Genomic DNA, 15,398 nt, shown 5'->3' on the forward strand with positions numbered 1-15,398 from the left:
TTTCTTATTATAACTTATTTTTTCTATGCTTCAGTGACTATCCATGTAACAGAAAGACTATTAACGCATTGACTTAAAACATGACATGATAATGTACACTCTGAATATTTGCTTTAAAGAATGCAATTCCTAAACTGTAAAAATAAATATATTAAAGTCACCTTTACATAAAAGTCATATCTTTCCTGATAAGGGGAAAAATTACTAAGAAATCAAATATCTTTCCTTAAAAACATTCTTTTTAATGTTTCAATTGCAAGTCAGGGAAATTACAAAACAACGTTGGAGTGGGGCTATCACCTGAGAACAGGCACAATTACAGGACGCTAAGGACGTAAGACGCAAGGGTGTCATCAATGTGACAGAATCTATAAACCAGACGTAATTACAAACAGTAGTTAATCTTCCTTTCATCAAGCACAAGTCCCTCCCCTTCAACATCCAGGAACTCATGTGAAGCCTGCGACTGTATGCCTTTCAAAAAAAACTGAAATGAGAACACTGTGTGTAACAAACCAACCTGCTCTTACCTTGTGCTGCCCACTTTTCACCTAACCATAGGTTGAGGCTTGGTGCCTCTTCCCACATGAGCAGCAGGTGCAAAGTCGCTGCCAATAGAGTGACACAGAAAGCTCCACGCAACTACTGGATAGGAAAATCTGTCAACCCGAAACATCAGAGAAACCCGATTACAAATCGTGTCTGAGGAGAAAATCAAAACCCTGTATGGGTTCCGTAAGACTAATCACATATTTGTTGGGCATCTATAGTACCTAAGACAATGCAGCAAAGGTTCTTTATTGTTGATGCCATCAGTAAAAACTTTTTCAGCCACCTCAAATGTCAGGTCATATAGGTCAGGGGTCAGGTCTCCTTCTTCACCTTACAATCTTCTTTTTCTGAAAAGTCAAACCCATAAAATCTATCTCAACTTTTAGGATTCAGGAGAAAGGCAAGAAACAAACTCTCTCCGCAACACAGGCCACCAGAGAGGAGGCCTCACTTTGGTCTGTGTCCACTGTGAACCTCTTTCTTTGGCCCCCACTGTCTTTCGGGCAGCTGCAGGACAAGCTGAGGGGCAACAGTGGGGTCTCAAACTACCACTCGTTGGCCTGACAACCTCTCTTCACTCCAGCAAAAAGCAAGACTGAAAGGATAAAATCATTTCTGGACAGTAATCTCTGAATTACAGAAACACAGAGCTTGTTTAAAATGCCCATGCGCGTTTTATTAATAAAAACTAACAGTGCCAAGTTAAACAAGTCAAACAATTAAAGTCTCTTTATATTCCATAAAATATTACAGAAAAGTTTATTTGTGTTTCAATAAAAAGACTATTGTTTTAGAACAGGCAGCTAACAGCAACTGTGCAGCTAATGGTTCTTTGTGAATAAATTTTAAAAGAGGCTACTGCCTGTCCTGAAATTCCTTTTTCTTTTTATAAAAAAAGAACTATTAAAAATGATTGACAAATTTTGAGTTAAAAAACTGTTAAAACATTCTCTATATTTAATTTCAACTTTATAATAGATTACAGGAAGATGCTTACGAAACAAATACAACATTTGTTTCAGTACATGTCTTTAAATGATAGACTTATAAGTATGTAAACAACTATATAATAAAAAGTTTCCAAACACTGCCTGTAAGAAATCAGGCAAATTTACCGTAAGCAATAAACCATTCCAAGCCTTCCAGACAGTTTTCATAGCTGCATCAGCATGGCAGTAAACTTTTACCAAACAAAACAAAAACAAACAAAAACAAAAAAAGAATTTCGCAATTTGTTGCTGCAACATAGACAAAAAAATATATAAACTTGATGGAATCACACGGTCAATATAATTTAAGGGAAAATAAGTCATAATAAGATTTATGGTGCTTAATGTTGAAAAGCAGAGCTTTGCCATTTGCTGGGTTCTTTGGAAACTCGTCCTGGAGCCTCACACTCCGCCAGCGGGTGGCGCCATTCACAACATGCTGCAAATAAATGGCATTTGGGGTGGTGCACTCTCCTCAAAAGGGTGACGTTTTATTTCATTGATGTGGATGGAGTACAACTTCTTCGGCAAACTCAGCAAGAACTGTTATGGGGCAAAAATAAACTCTGAATTTTAAAAAAGTAGGAAATGAAAACACAAAATCCTAAAAAGTAAATAAAGGCCCTGCGTCAGCACACTGGAATCAATACACACCGAAGCCCGTCTTAAAAGACCCTACAGAAAACAACCCTTGCTTGCTTATCAGAGGTGCACATCGAATTCAATAGCTTACCAATATCTTCTTGGGAGGAGGCCAAAAAGAAACAGAAAAACCCACATTAAAAAAAAGTTTCTCTTCCCTAAACATGTTTTCCTGAATCTGAACTTGAGGGGGAGTGGGGCCTACAAGCAAGAATATCAGTCTTCCTCATCATTTTCATTGTACTCTTCATCCTCGTCGTCATCCTCCCCAACATATGACACAGGAGTCTCCACCCTGGACCCACTGTACTGAGACCCGCTGGAGCTCGTGGCCAGCATCCCATCCGCACCGTTGGTCAAGTCACTGAAAAGACAGGAGGTAACACAAAGATGGTGAGTGGTGCACATCTGTGGCCTGCACAAAGACAGGCCGGTGTTTTAGGGAGGTTTGGGTAGATTCAATTATATAAACAGAAACAAAGTTTCACATATCTATAATACAGAAACTCAATACTGTGTTATTAATTTCATGCTTTTCATATCCTTTTCCAGCTTAGTCCATTTAAACATAACCAGTAAAATGAGGGGAATATTGACAAGACCACGATATTTAGTCTTTTCCCCTATTATTACATCAGAACAAAATCCCAAAGTGCACCAACTGAAAAACCATTACATCCTTCTTTCTAGGCCATTTACTTATGAACTCCTTAATCTCTGGGAAGGAGGTAGAAAATGGTTTAGAAAAAGAGCCTCAAGAAGAATGACATGGGACCCTTCAAAGCAAGGCTCCCTGGACAGCAATGTGTGGGAGGGCACTCAGCAAGTTCTGTGTGTGTGCAAGTGCACGATTATGTTGAGTGTGTGCATGTGTGTGATGGTGTGTCTATACGTTTGTGTATGTACATACACGTGTCACGTCCCTAGGCCTGTCAGCTCTTCTGGTGTCTGTGCAGGGTCTAGGAAACTAAGCCATGACAGTTGAGTCTCATGCAGACACTCTGCCATCTATACTTCCAGGAAGGCTCCAAGAACCCCACAGCTTTCTTGTTTTGTTGAATGTCATTTGCTGAAAGTCAGTGGGGCTGGCCCTAGGCAGGGGCCACAGGCCCAGAGGGGTGGGGTGGACTTGCTGGGCTAGGAGCTGGTAGGAGGCAGGGCTGCCCAAGCCCACACACTGGTCTTCAGGTGGGTGTCTAGAATCCATCTACATTTGTATTATGCTCCTGGGAGTCTCAACCAGGAACATGTGAAAATCTTTGGCTGTCACAACTAGGGGAGTGGGTACTGGCATCTGAGGCCAAAGGTGCTACCAAATGCCCCACAAGGCACAGGACAGTGCCCACAACAAAGGGTCATCTGGCCCAAAATGTCAACAGCGCCATAGGCGAGACCCTGGCCTAGACAGTGAGAGGTTTTAAGAGCTGGAATCCTGGTAAAAGACCCTTGAGTTAAGTCACCACCCAGTACCACAGCACAGAAAGAATCAGACACAAAGGGTTAGTTATCAACAAGGGGAACTGACAGGTGGTGTCTCATGCCAATCACAATAAAGAGAGAAAAATGTATATTTACACTACGAATTATAACTTGCTGAAGTTATGGTCAAAAGTAATTTAAATTTCTTAGTATCTGAGCTGAACAGCAAGAAAATGTACTCTAAGAAACATCAAGTATCAAAGGGATACCAACCTAGAATTTAAAATTTGACAAGAGGTCATCCAGATTCTAGACTGAAAACGCCTCCTGTAACTACATGAAGGCTCAGAATCATCCCCCAGAAGCCTCGTGCAGTAAATTCGTTTAAAGATTAACAGGACGCGAAAGGGTCAGAACTACACTGGAAATATAGCTGTTATACCCTTGAAAAAGAGGTATAACATTTGGGGTGGCGCAAAAAATGATTAAGTAACAAGTGTTGCTTCAATTTGGCAATATGGGTCAGGAATCCTAAAGGGTTGGCAGCAACACAGAACCTACTACAGGCCAGAGCTGCAATATATTGTAACATTAAGAAATATTTTTATTAACATAAAAATATGCTATATTTTAATACCTTTTACTGGTATTTATTAACACTATACGATAAAAATAAAAACTATTGAATATTATACTCTTTGACGAAGTAATTCTACATCTGAAAAGTCCAGCCTAATGAAACAAGTCAGAAAGGATGAAAAATTTAGCCATAAAGCCACCCATTGCAACTTTTCTCATAACTGAGAACCACCTAAATGTTCAACAACAGAGGGCAGGCAGTTCAGTAAATTCTCATGCCTTCAAAAAATATTGTACCACATCACCATTAATGTTGTTTTTCCTTCTGAAATGGTAATAAGGGCTTTGCTTCCCTTGTTATAACAACTGACATCTCTGAAAATTTAATCAATAAAATGAATTTCATGAAGATGCAAGTTGAGAAAATACCCAAATTCCACCCCTTGGAATAATAAATGTTTAGCATTTTACAGACAGACCCCTACACACACACAGCAGGAGAGTTAGAATTAAACTGGAGCTGACCTCTGTCGAAACCTGACCACATGCCAGACGCCTTGCAAAGGACTTCACCACCTCACTAAGCCTTGCAGCAAATCAATGCGTAAGCCATCAGCAATCCCATTTCATTGGAGTGGGCTAGCCTGCAGAGCCTGAAACCTCCCTCACAGCTGACCCCAAGGCCTCGCACACTCACTGCCCAGGCACAGCTGGCTCAGAGCTGCTCTGTGGCCTCATCTGTGTCACAAAGAAACCGAAAGTACCATGTTCAACGGTGGCAGAGCACCGCATCAAAGATGTGTATACGCTGTCTAATTTATTAGACCAATCTCATCTTGTTGCTAATTTATCTTACATTTTGAGAAATTAAACATTTATTAATACTTAGGATTAAAATAATGTATATAATTTATAATATAATACAATATAAAAGTTAAAACTATTTTGTCAATACTTAATGCTAAAATTATCTTCTATTCATTTTTAAAAAACTAAGATAAATACTTAGGGATGATATATTCTGCTCTGTGGGACTGCCAAGTCAAAGGTTATACATCGATTTAAATAATAAAACTTCAATAACATAGAAAAATACAATAAAAAGTAAAGTAAAAAAAGTGGGGGAAAAATTATATTTACATTGTGATCTCAAGTGTGTTAAGAAGAAATAACATAAAAAAATATACAATAAAAGGTAAATTGAAAAAAGCAGGGGACAAAATTATATATACATTGTAACCTCAAGTGTGTTAAAAAGAAACAGGAAAGAAATGACTGAAAAATGCTCTGTCACTTAGGCTGCTGGCAGTGGGATTTGGGTGGTTTTTGCCCCTTCACTGTGTACAACTTTTTAAAAAATAAAAATATGTACCATTTTTACTTTTCAGGGGGAAGAAACCAATAAGAAAGCTCCTTTCCATGCAGAGGACAAACTACAAGTGTGAGAAGTGCCCTCAGGTAAGGGAGGGGGCTGGAACCACTTCTAAGGTGTGGGGTTCTGTGTCGACACAATGAATCCAGTTCTCACCGCTGAGGAACTGAGGCTGTTTATATGACAGCTGGGAAACTTCACACTGCCAAGTGACAAGGGGGCCCTACTGCCCACCCGCCTTGGCCCAGAACTATAGTCACCTGGCAGAAAGCCTTGTGCCGTTAGAGGTTGAAACCGAGGATGTGACGAATACACCGCCAAGTGATCCCTGAGCCATTTCTGAAAAGAGAAAGAAAAAGCAAATGTCACGAAACAGACCACAAGAAACAGGGGAACTTATGCTGGAACAAGACGGCCACGGGACCCTGGACAATAATGATGTGCCCTGCATTTTCTGCACCATGCCAGTAAGCAGCCCTGCTCGTCCCGTGCACAGCCACCGGGCCCGTTCTCTGTAGAAGACATGGAAGTCCTTAATTTATGTGTACTCACTAATAACACAGTTGTGCCACTGAACCTAAACTGCTGTCATAAAGCAGAAAATGGGAAGGGTCGGGGCAACATTTGCTCACATCTTAGAGATGGTGGTCTGTACCAAGAACAGGGTGAAAGGCAGAGGACTTTGATGACCTATCAGCTTGGGTGTCTCAGCAGGCTGGCTGCTGGTGTCTGGAGGATAGTCAAAAACCAATTTCACTGGATGATCTGAGGCCAGATGCCCACTTATTTTGGACAGCTCAGACCCCTTGAGTCCAATCCAATGCTATGGCTCTTGGGGATAAATCCACACCACAAAGTGTGGGGCCGCAATGGCAGTTTTTTCTCGCCACAAAGTTACTTCTCTTCTGTGGTCAAGATCTTTCTCGGCAAAGGGGTCACCAGAATGAAAGCCAGAGAACTAGAGTTACAGCTCACCAAGCAAATATTTCCACACTCTATCAGTAATAGGTGCAGAACATCAATACTTGTGGTTACTCTGCTGCAGTGACCAATCAACTGTCCCAGAGGAAACATCCAATCTCTCCGTTTTGGAGCCCTACCTGGAAGGTGAAATCCTAACGTAATGCCTTCATCACAGCAACTGCACGGGCAAACCCACAAAGTGCCACTTGTGGACATCACTCACATGTTGCCGTGGGCGAGGGCCCCTCCAGATGGCCATCCTGCCTACCAAGCCCACACTTGCAGTCCCCAAGACCCTCTCATGTCCCTCCTTGTCCTTGTTCTCAATGCTGTGTGCTTGAGCCAACCTCAGAAGAGGGTTGAATGCCTGGGAGCTGGGAAACTGTCTTTACTGTAGCCACCAGGCCACCGTGGTCATGGGGACCGACTGACCTGTCACATAGGGTTCCAGAGCTTTCGGCACCAAACTTCTTGCCATTTTCAGGTCTTCGGGAGAGCAGCTACCAGACTCTAGCCCATAGGCCATCCCCATACGCTTCAGCACTTCTATGTCATCATGGATTTCAAACGTGTTGTCAAAATTGAACAGATACTCGAATCTGGAGGGAAAAGTCCCTGTTAGAAAAGTGCCATCTTCTAGACAGAGACGGACACACTTGGTTCATAAGCCCAGGTTCATACACCCTTCCTTGGTTGCCCTTTCATCTGGTGTCTTTACAAAATTCATCAACTCAGAAACAGCGACTTAGGAGACTCAGGCAGCATTGCAATCACTGTCTGCATTCTGTAGGCACGTCTGGTCCCCAGGACACGGGCTGGTCCACCTGCGGCTCAGGCTGTCTGCCCCCCAGAACCAACAGTGAACACTGTCTAGTAGTCGTGCTTCCTTTGATAACTGTCCTAATAAAAATCGTAACAGGTTTGGTTTATTCTTTAAAAAAAAAAGATACATAATCAGAAAAATGAGAAGCAAACTTCTAACTAATTATGCCAAAAGATTATATTTAATAATTATAAATTAAATACTCATATAAATTAACCAGATAGGCTGTTAACACCACAGACTATGACATCCTTCACTTCTGACTTGAGACTCACAGCTGAGACCAGGGAAGAGATGGACAACCTACTTGTCGTTAGAAATGCTGCAGTCGATGACAGTCTTCTTGCTGGTGTTCACAATGATGAAAGGCAGGTGGATGACAGAGTTGGGTGGGGGTGGCCGGGTGGCCTGCTGCTCTGCCTGGCGGTTTCTCTGCACCAGATTCTTGAAGGCAATTTGCTAAAAAAGATGAGCAATCAATACAATGCTCATATCAGTCGCTACCAAACCTAATACCCTCGCCCCAGGCATCCTTGAGACACCCTCGAACTACGCAAGATTTCAAAAGGAATCTGGTCCCCCGCTTTGGAGATCAGAGAAAACAGCTGAGGGGCTGCAGGCCCCAGTGAGCCACTCAGCAAAAAAAAAAGTGCATCCCGAAAAACCAAATTCCCCAAGGACTGAGATTGCAGGCACAGGCACTAACACCATTTAGACAGACCTCCTTGCAGAGAAAAATGAAGAGAAATGCAATGATTCTGGAGGTTATGGTCCTCCTACTCCCCAGAGACGGGTCAGTGCGTGCCCATGCCTGTCCCATCCATGTATCATGGCCTTAGAAGGCAGACGTTTGGTTGTGGACCTGGAGCTTCCCAGTAAAAGCAGAAACGCTGAGTGGACCTGCTGGTATAGGGTGTCTTCTCTGGGGACATGGGTCTTCAGGCCTAAAGCCAGGAAGCCAGGGGCTTGGGCCCTGAAGTGATGTCTACCTTCAAGTTAACTTTCTTGGTGTTAACTTAAAGCCAGGAAGATTGCCTCCTCCCTCCCTAGACAGCTTTCTCTTGAGCTGCCCAGCATTGGAACCCAGAAGCTCAAGGCTTAGTAAGAGAGCGACAAGGAATTGGTTTGTTTTTTAAGTAGCTATAACATGCTATGGATGCAGAAAAAGAAAACAGCTCATTCTAGGAGGGCAACTGAATGGAAGAAGTTGGGAGTCAGGAGGGGCTATCACCTGGAGCAACCTGCCTTCTCAGCAAAAGCTTCGCCCATTTGCTCTTCCATTTCCCAAGTCCCCTCTGCCTTCCCTGGCTCTGTGACCACTTTTCCACCTGCCAAAGCACCCCCTCAGTTGGTCCCCTAGGAAGAGGGTCCCAGATGCCTCTTTTAAGGGCAATAGAGTAACCACGGCACAGGCAACGCACCCCCACACTGAGTGTGCATGGCCTGGGCAAGACACACATCATTTGCGGCAGTCCCCAGGCACCACTGGACACCAGGGCAGATGATGTTCCAAGATCCATGGTGACCCCTCCTGGCCTTGTCCCGTTTTGTAAGATCTCTTACCCACAGCAGTTAGACCTGTCTTCAGACCTCCATGCTTCCTCCTGAGGGTTCCACTTGCTGCCACAGCGTCTAACACCTCTGACCCCCTGGTTCTTAGCAGCATGCTCCCTAGGGTCCCAGGGCTCCCTGATGCCCTACAACATGACCACAAGGCTCAAAGCCTTGATGCCCTTGGGGTCCACAGAAATCTCAACAAATTGCTGCTAAGCATCCTTTCTTTTCTTGACCACCACCACTTCTGCTAGTACCTGGCCCCCATGCTCCAAGTGGCGACCCCAGCACCATGCTGCCTCAGTCCAGGGACCAGCCACTTGCATTCCAGCAAGATCCTCACACACATCTGAATTTCAACTTCTAACCCAGAAGGGTCCTGTACAGGGGTGAAGCTGATGCTCAGGGACATCTCTACGGGCCCAGGGGACAGTGACACATGCTCACTGACCACACATGTCTGATAGGACAGGGACTGGGTGCACTGACACATGTTTTCTGACCATTAGTGCTGACCTCTGACCAGTAATTGCCAAGACCCACCTCAGGCTCACTCTACATCTCACACCCCTAGACTGGGGTCCAGTAATCAGAACACACTTCATACATAACCCAGAAAATTTTTACATGCTAAGGGGCCAACCTTCCTGCCATTTAGACACTGTGTGACAAGTGACACAATGTTCACATAGTCACGCTCACACATGCATATTTACACATACTCATACATGCACTCATGCTCACACTCACATGCATGCACACTCAAATGCTCACTCACATTCTCTCTCTGGGAAAAAGGTTAATGTCCACGAGAGTTTGTGTTAATAGCACAGAATGAACTCAGTGAATATTCATGAAATTCACATTCAAAATCTCAAAGATTTTATTTACCACACAGGAATATACTGAACTGCAAGAAATTGCTGTTTTGAAAAAACTAAATTAGTAGAAGAAATAAAAATTAACTTGCCTACAAAGTATTTCATTACCTGTAGAATAAGTTCTTGAAGTTGAGATTGTTTCTGTTTTATTCTTTCAAGTCTTCTTTGTCTCTCTACCTTCAAAAATAAACCAGCAGTACAAAAAAAATCACAATTTGTTTAATATAGCATATTTTAAAATCCATATCAACATGTCACCAAACTAGGTTCTTGCCAAAAATGCTTGCCCTGAATCTAATGGTGAGGAAACAGACCAATCTAGAATATGGATGGCATGTTTTACAAGACACAGGTATTTTCTTCAATCTCAAAACTACGTACGTATTCTTCTGCTTTCTCTCATTTTCTAGATATAGCTACGGTATTTTTTTTTTAAATCCCAAAGCTAGGATTCAAAATTTACATACACTAGAGTTCACTGCCCTTGACTGGGTCAACTACCTCCCCACCCACAGTGGGGATCTACATGACCCAGACAGGCTGGAAGGACAGTGCACCGACATCAGATGGGAAAGAACTTTGAGATACAGGGACACACCTGTCCACCTGGTTCGGACCAAGCACAGACAGCACAAGACCCCTAGTGGGCACCAGTGCTGCAGATACCACCACCCACTTTAAAAAAGACTGCTCTGGGGCAAATGGACATGGACACAACAGAACAGAAAAGGTTAGCGGCGTACCTCCAAATTCTGACATTCCTGAGCCGAGTTGGTGGGCAGACCGATCCATTTGATTTCCTTCTTCTCCTTGGAGATGATGTTCATGGCCATCAGCACATTTAAGGCATCATAGACTCGCCGTCTTATATTCTTCTGGTCATAAGCCTTGGGAAGATGAAGCAGGAGTTTTCAAATAATCCAGGACAGCTTGCAGATCAACATTAAAATGTTAGACCCTGAACATACTCAAAGAAGTGCACTGTCAACTCGCCTCGTGTGCTATAAACTCACTGCAGCAGCTGCCAGCATTACTCTTAACACACCCTCACTGAAGCTGCCAGTGCTAATGATGCAGGACGGGCCGGGTAAGAGGGTGTTTCTGTAGGGGAAGGTTGCCCGACAGGCAGAGCCAAAGCCTGTGCACCAAAACATGTGGAGATGATGGGGCATCGTACCCGCAAATGGGTCAAGAAAAATTCCTTTGTACTGTTCTCAAAACATCTCTGTACGTTTGAAGTCATTTCAAATAAAAACAGAATGGGTTGTGCAATGCCAGTGCGTTGTGCATCACATACTTACGGATTCGTTTGGTAAGATGTGATTATCGGCGGCACTGAACTCCGCGACAAGCTCATCGGCCACTTCGTTATAGGATGTGGTTCCCTTCCTCTGTACCTTCTCACAGACCTTCATGGAGAAGTGCCTCAGGCCCTTACCGTTCTTCTCTCCTTTCCTGTTGCGTTTCCTTCAAAAATACAAAGGAAAAGCAACACCCTTAGCATTCCTAAAGCCTGCTTTGAATTAAGACACACATTTACCTAAAAGGGCTAACAAGCTACATTCAAGAACGTTTCATGTCCCGCTGGTGCTGGAGCCCATGTGAGCAGGCCACCGGGACCTGGCTCTGTCTCCACAGGACACACTCGGCACAAAGACGTGGGTCCAACATTCCCTTTCTTTCTTTCAAGGCCCGAACTCACACATGTACCTTCAGCTCTCAAGAAAAACGGGCAGACATCCAAAAGGACAGAACCCAGGACATATCTGATGCATATCAATATACTAAATACTGCTCTTAAAAAGATGTCAACCAACATTAGGAATTATGAAAGTTTTACTGCAAATTTAGGACTCTTCAGGACAAATGTGAGTAGGCTAATACACAAGGTGAATGCTGAGACCTTGACGGCCAAGTGGCAGCGGGCACCAAACACTGAAGACCAGAGTGTGCTTCAGATCAGGAGCGAAAACAAATGTCTGAACGTTTTATCTCACCACATCAAGGAAAGGATCACTGTAAGTTTCTAACTGTATGAATTTTGAAGACTAATGGTTTTTGCTTTAGGAACCAGTACACACGATTCTATAGCTTTGTATTTGTTTAAAGAAAGTCGCATAGTTGACCTTTAAGTAAAATTGTTTTCAAATCAGTTTGCTTTATGAAAGAAAGGATCAAAATAACAGTGTGGTGGGGCCACCATCCAATGGGGCCATTACCGTGGAATGGCAAAGTTACGTTTAGTTGCAGCGGGTGAAGCTGCTGTGGGATCCGTCACATTTACACATCATTCCCTAAGCGCTACTTTCTCGTGCAATTGAAAGTGTCAAAATTACCGCTGGGCTGAGATGCCAGCTCCCTCTTCCTCTTCTTCTACCAAGAGCTGACCACACTTTATACTGTAGCCGTCACCCCAAAACTACAGGGGAGGCAGTTCTCCCACCCTTTACAGTATAACCATCACCCCAAACTACAGGGGGCAGCTCTCTCGCCCCTTACAGTGTAGTCCCCACCCCAAAACTACAGGGGAAAGGGGGTAGATCTCCCACAGCCCGACTTCTCCTTTATAAGGAAAAGTGTGCCTTGACTACACATCTATCCTGGTCATGCACTGAACATTTTAATCCTCTGGCACGATGATCAGCCCTTATAGCCACAGACAGCTGGGGGGGTTACAATTCTAGGCAATGTGCTCACCCGGCAGACCAAGGTGAGGGGTCTGAAGGCTGGTTCTGTGAGACAAAGTGAGTGTTAGGGGTGTGTGGGCTTCCTACCACGATAGTATTTGGCGCTGCAGGTCTCTGAGGCGTACCAATTACCTACAGTCAAAAAAGACAATTCAGAACACAATCAGAAATCTCCCACATATGACACTGCCATTTTATCATTTCTCATTATCTACAGCCACTGATGAATTTTATTAACCACAAATATCAGAAAGAACAATGACAATGTGAGTACCCAACAGCTGACACTTTGAACTATGGACGATATCGTCACATTTGTTCTGAACATGTCTTTATTTCCCTTCGTCAACCTCAGGCATCTCCTCCAGTTAAACAAAAGCAGCAGGAAATGTCAGATAGCCCAGAGAAGTCCGACAGAACAGCACGCACCTCTGAGGACATGTGAGCCTTGATGAGGTCACATTTAACAGTGGGGCATGTAAATTGCATGACCCAGGTACAGAATTCTGCGGGGGACTCGGCGTATTTCTATTTTTCTTCTCGCCCTTTCTTTACTTCCCTTCCTTTTAATGATACAGCTAAGGATAAAACTCTATCCTTCAGTGGTGCTAAAATGAGGCCAAAAAAACAAAACAACTCTTGAACAAAAAGAACACAGTGCGAGACTCCTATGGTCCTGTCAGCTCGTCCATGTGCAAGAAGATCATCCCAATGGCGGCTTCATGGGGGACCCAGGAACGCCAAACAGCACAGGGCAAGAGGAAGGGAGGCGATTAGCACTGGGAGCAAAGGCAAGGGGCTTCGATGTCCACAGGACACAGCCTGAAACGAACAGCTTGTGGGGTTGCAGCAACAGCCCACCTCTCACTTGGCTCTCTGAGCATCCAACACCCCTCTCTTCCCTAAAGAAGGGAAATTGCTTTGCTTATGAAAACAAGGACTTAGAACTTTGGCCCCATCAATTAATAATCCAATATTAACATAGGGGACACAGACATTGCTTTGTTCAGCCAAGTAAAATTCCAACTTTTCTGATAAATACTATATGATCTCACTTATATGTGGAATCTAAAAGAATAAACAAACAAAAAAACCTCCAAACTCAGAGGCAGGGGCGGAGAGTGAACAAAATAGGTGAAGAGGGTCACAAGGTACAAACTTGCAATTATAAAACAAGACCTGGGGATGCAAGGCACAGCATGGTGATTATAGTTAATACTGTACTGCATATTTGAAAGTTGCTAAGAGAGTAGATCTTAAAAGTTCTTATCACAAGAAAAAAAACCTGTAACTATGTATGGTGATAGGTGTTAACTAGACTTTTATTGTGGTGATCATTTCAATGAATACAAATATCAAATCATTATGTTGTATATCTGAAACTAATATAACGTATGTCAATTCTACCTCAGTAAAAAGTAAAATAAAATTAAAACTTTTCAAAGATCTTGCTATCTAAACTGATGAAATGAACCAGAAAATTATTCAGAAACACTTCTTGGTTACTACACAACAAAGTGCCTCAGCGACACAGTGTCGTTGAACATGTTAACGTCAGGCACCTGAGTACTGGGGAAGCCTCACATGGGAGGACAAATTGCAGCCTTATAGACTCGATATGGCCTCCACTCGGCTATTTTTAAGCTGCATGCTCCCTCTAGTCCCCTTCTTAGTGAGATAAGTGTGTTACCTGCGGTGGCTCTGGGATAGCTGACCCGGCACTTTGTAAATTATCCCTAAGCCCAGGTCACCTATCAATGTTAATGATCCACAAACCATGGAAAGAAAAACAGCTCAACTGAATTTCATTTTTTTAATTCGCATATCCAATGATAAGAGCTTCATCACAGTGCTTTTTAAGCTTTAGATCTCCCTCATTTGAAAGCCATAAATCTAATCAGCCAATTTTCTGAAAAATGAAACAGAATAGAACAAATCTGAATGCCTTGTTTTGTTTCTGTTAAATAAGTATGTGTATTTATAGGGCACTGGATCACAGTGGAGGACACACACTTCCTAAGGCTCATGGTCCACAGTTTGGAAACAGGGAGACCTGGACCTGATTGGTTACGTTCTCAGGAGAGCAGATCTAAGTTGCCAGCATACCCCATGCGGGTGGGCCCATGCAAGACTTAGCCTCATGTGCTGCCGCCCTGCTCAGAAGAGGACCACCTAACTTCAGGGTCAGTGGACCACTAAACAGTCTGGACCCTGAGGCAAATGTCCTCTTTACCATCCTCTCCCTAAGTTGCGCCTCTTCCTTACTTCAACTGTTCTGCAGTGAGAATGGAGCCAGAGGGCTAGACACACAGCAGGTGCTCAGTAACTGCTGTGAGAATGGCCTTCCTAGATGACAGGACAGGTGAGCGAGAGTGCCCTTCGTACCAGCTGGCCATCACTCATGCCCTTGCAGAGGAGTGGACGCTGCCAACACCTACGGTTTTCTCTCTTTGCTTTCCTATTTTCACTATTTTCTATTTTACATGGAAATCTTGCCCTATGGGTGAATGCCTCAGTCTGGGCGGTGAGCTAAGCACTCAGATTACCCATTAGGTGACGTGGGAATATCTCATGAGCCACAGGTTACATTTTCAGCCACATGAAGAACAAGCCTAACATCTCTCATGTCAGATCAGCCAGTCCTCTTATTTTTAACTCTTTGGTATATAAAGATTTAAGAGGCATTTGCAATACGTAAGCTTTAATTCACAGTACTGGGATTTCTGTTAAGGATGAATTACCATTATTAGCTCCATCCAAAACATCTTGATTCAAATCAGTAATTTAACTTTCTGACTGATAAAGTTTAAGGTGCACCAACAGAAAAATCTTCACGTAATTTTTCCCCCCAAGTATGTATACTGGCAATAAAAACAACTGTTCATATAATTAATGAGATATTCCCTAGGTAAATTCTGCTAATAATACACAGTACAT

At 43.3% G+C, this 15,398-nt stretch overlaps 1 protein-coding gene across 8 annotated transcripts in view; it reads right to left on the minus strand.

Annotated features, from left to right (window-relative positions):
* Positions 1 to 1,203: 1,203 nt before the first annotated feature.
* TFDP1 (transcription factor Dp-1) overlaps positions 1,204 to 15,398 on the minus strand; it is a 45,233-nt gene continuing 31,038 nt past the window's right edge. For 5 of the 8 annotated variants that reach the window (XM_039878758.1, XM_039878756.1, XM_039878757.1 and 2 more), the window contains exons 5-12: positions 12,472 to 12,593; positions 11,076 to 11,241; positions 10,518 to 10,661; positions 9,883 to 9,951; positions 7,647 to 7,798; positions 6,949 to 7,115; positions 5,814 to 5,892; positions 2,275 to 2,547 (exon numbers count right to left, since the gene is read on the minus strand). In XM_039878758.1, coding sequence (XP_039734692.1) covers positions 2,400 to 2,547; positions 5,814 to 5,892; positions 6,949 to 7,115; positions 7,647 to 7,798; positions 9,883 to 9,951; positions 10,518 to 10,661; positions 11,076 to 11,241; positions 12,472 to 12,593 — 1,047 coding nt within the window. In that variant the 3' untranslated portion in view covers positions 2,275 to 2,399. Of the gene's footprint in view, positions 2,548 to 5,813; positions 5,893 to 6,948; positions 7,116 to 7,646; positions 7,799 to 9,882; positions 9,952 to 10,517; positions 10,662 to 11,075; positions 11,242 to 12,471; positions 12,594 to 15,398 lie in introns of all 8 variants that reach the window. The other 3 variants (XM_039878753.1, XM_039878754.1, XM_039878755.1) reach the window with 1 other exon arrangement.

The sequence above is a fragment of the Pteropus medius genome, unplaced genomic scaffold (assembly GCF_902729225.1).
Source record: "Pteropus medius unplaced genomic scaffold, Ma_sr-lr_union100, whole genome shotgun sequence".
Classification (NCBI taxonomy): domain Eukaryota; kingdom Metazoa; phylum Chordata; class Mammalia; order Chiroptera; family Pteropodidae; genus Pteropus; species Pteropus medius.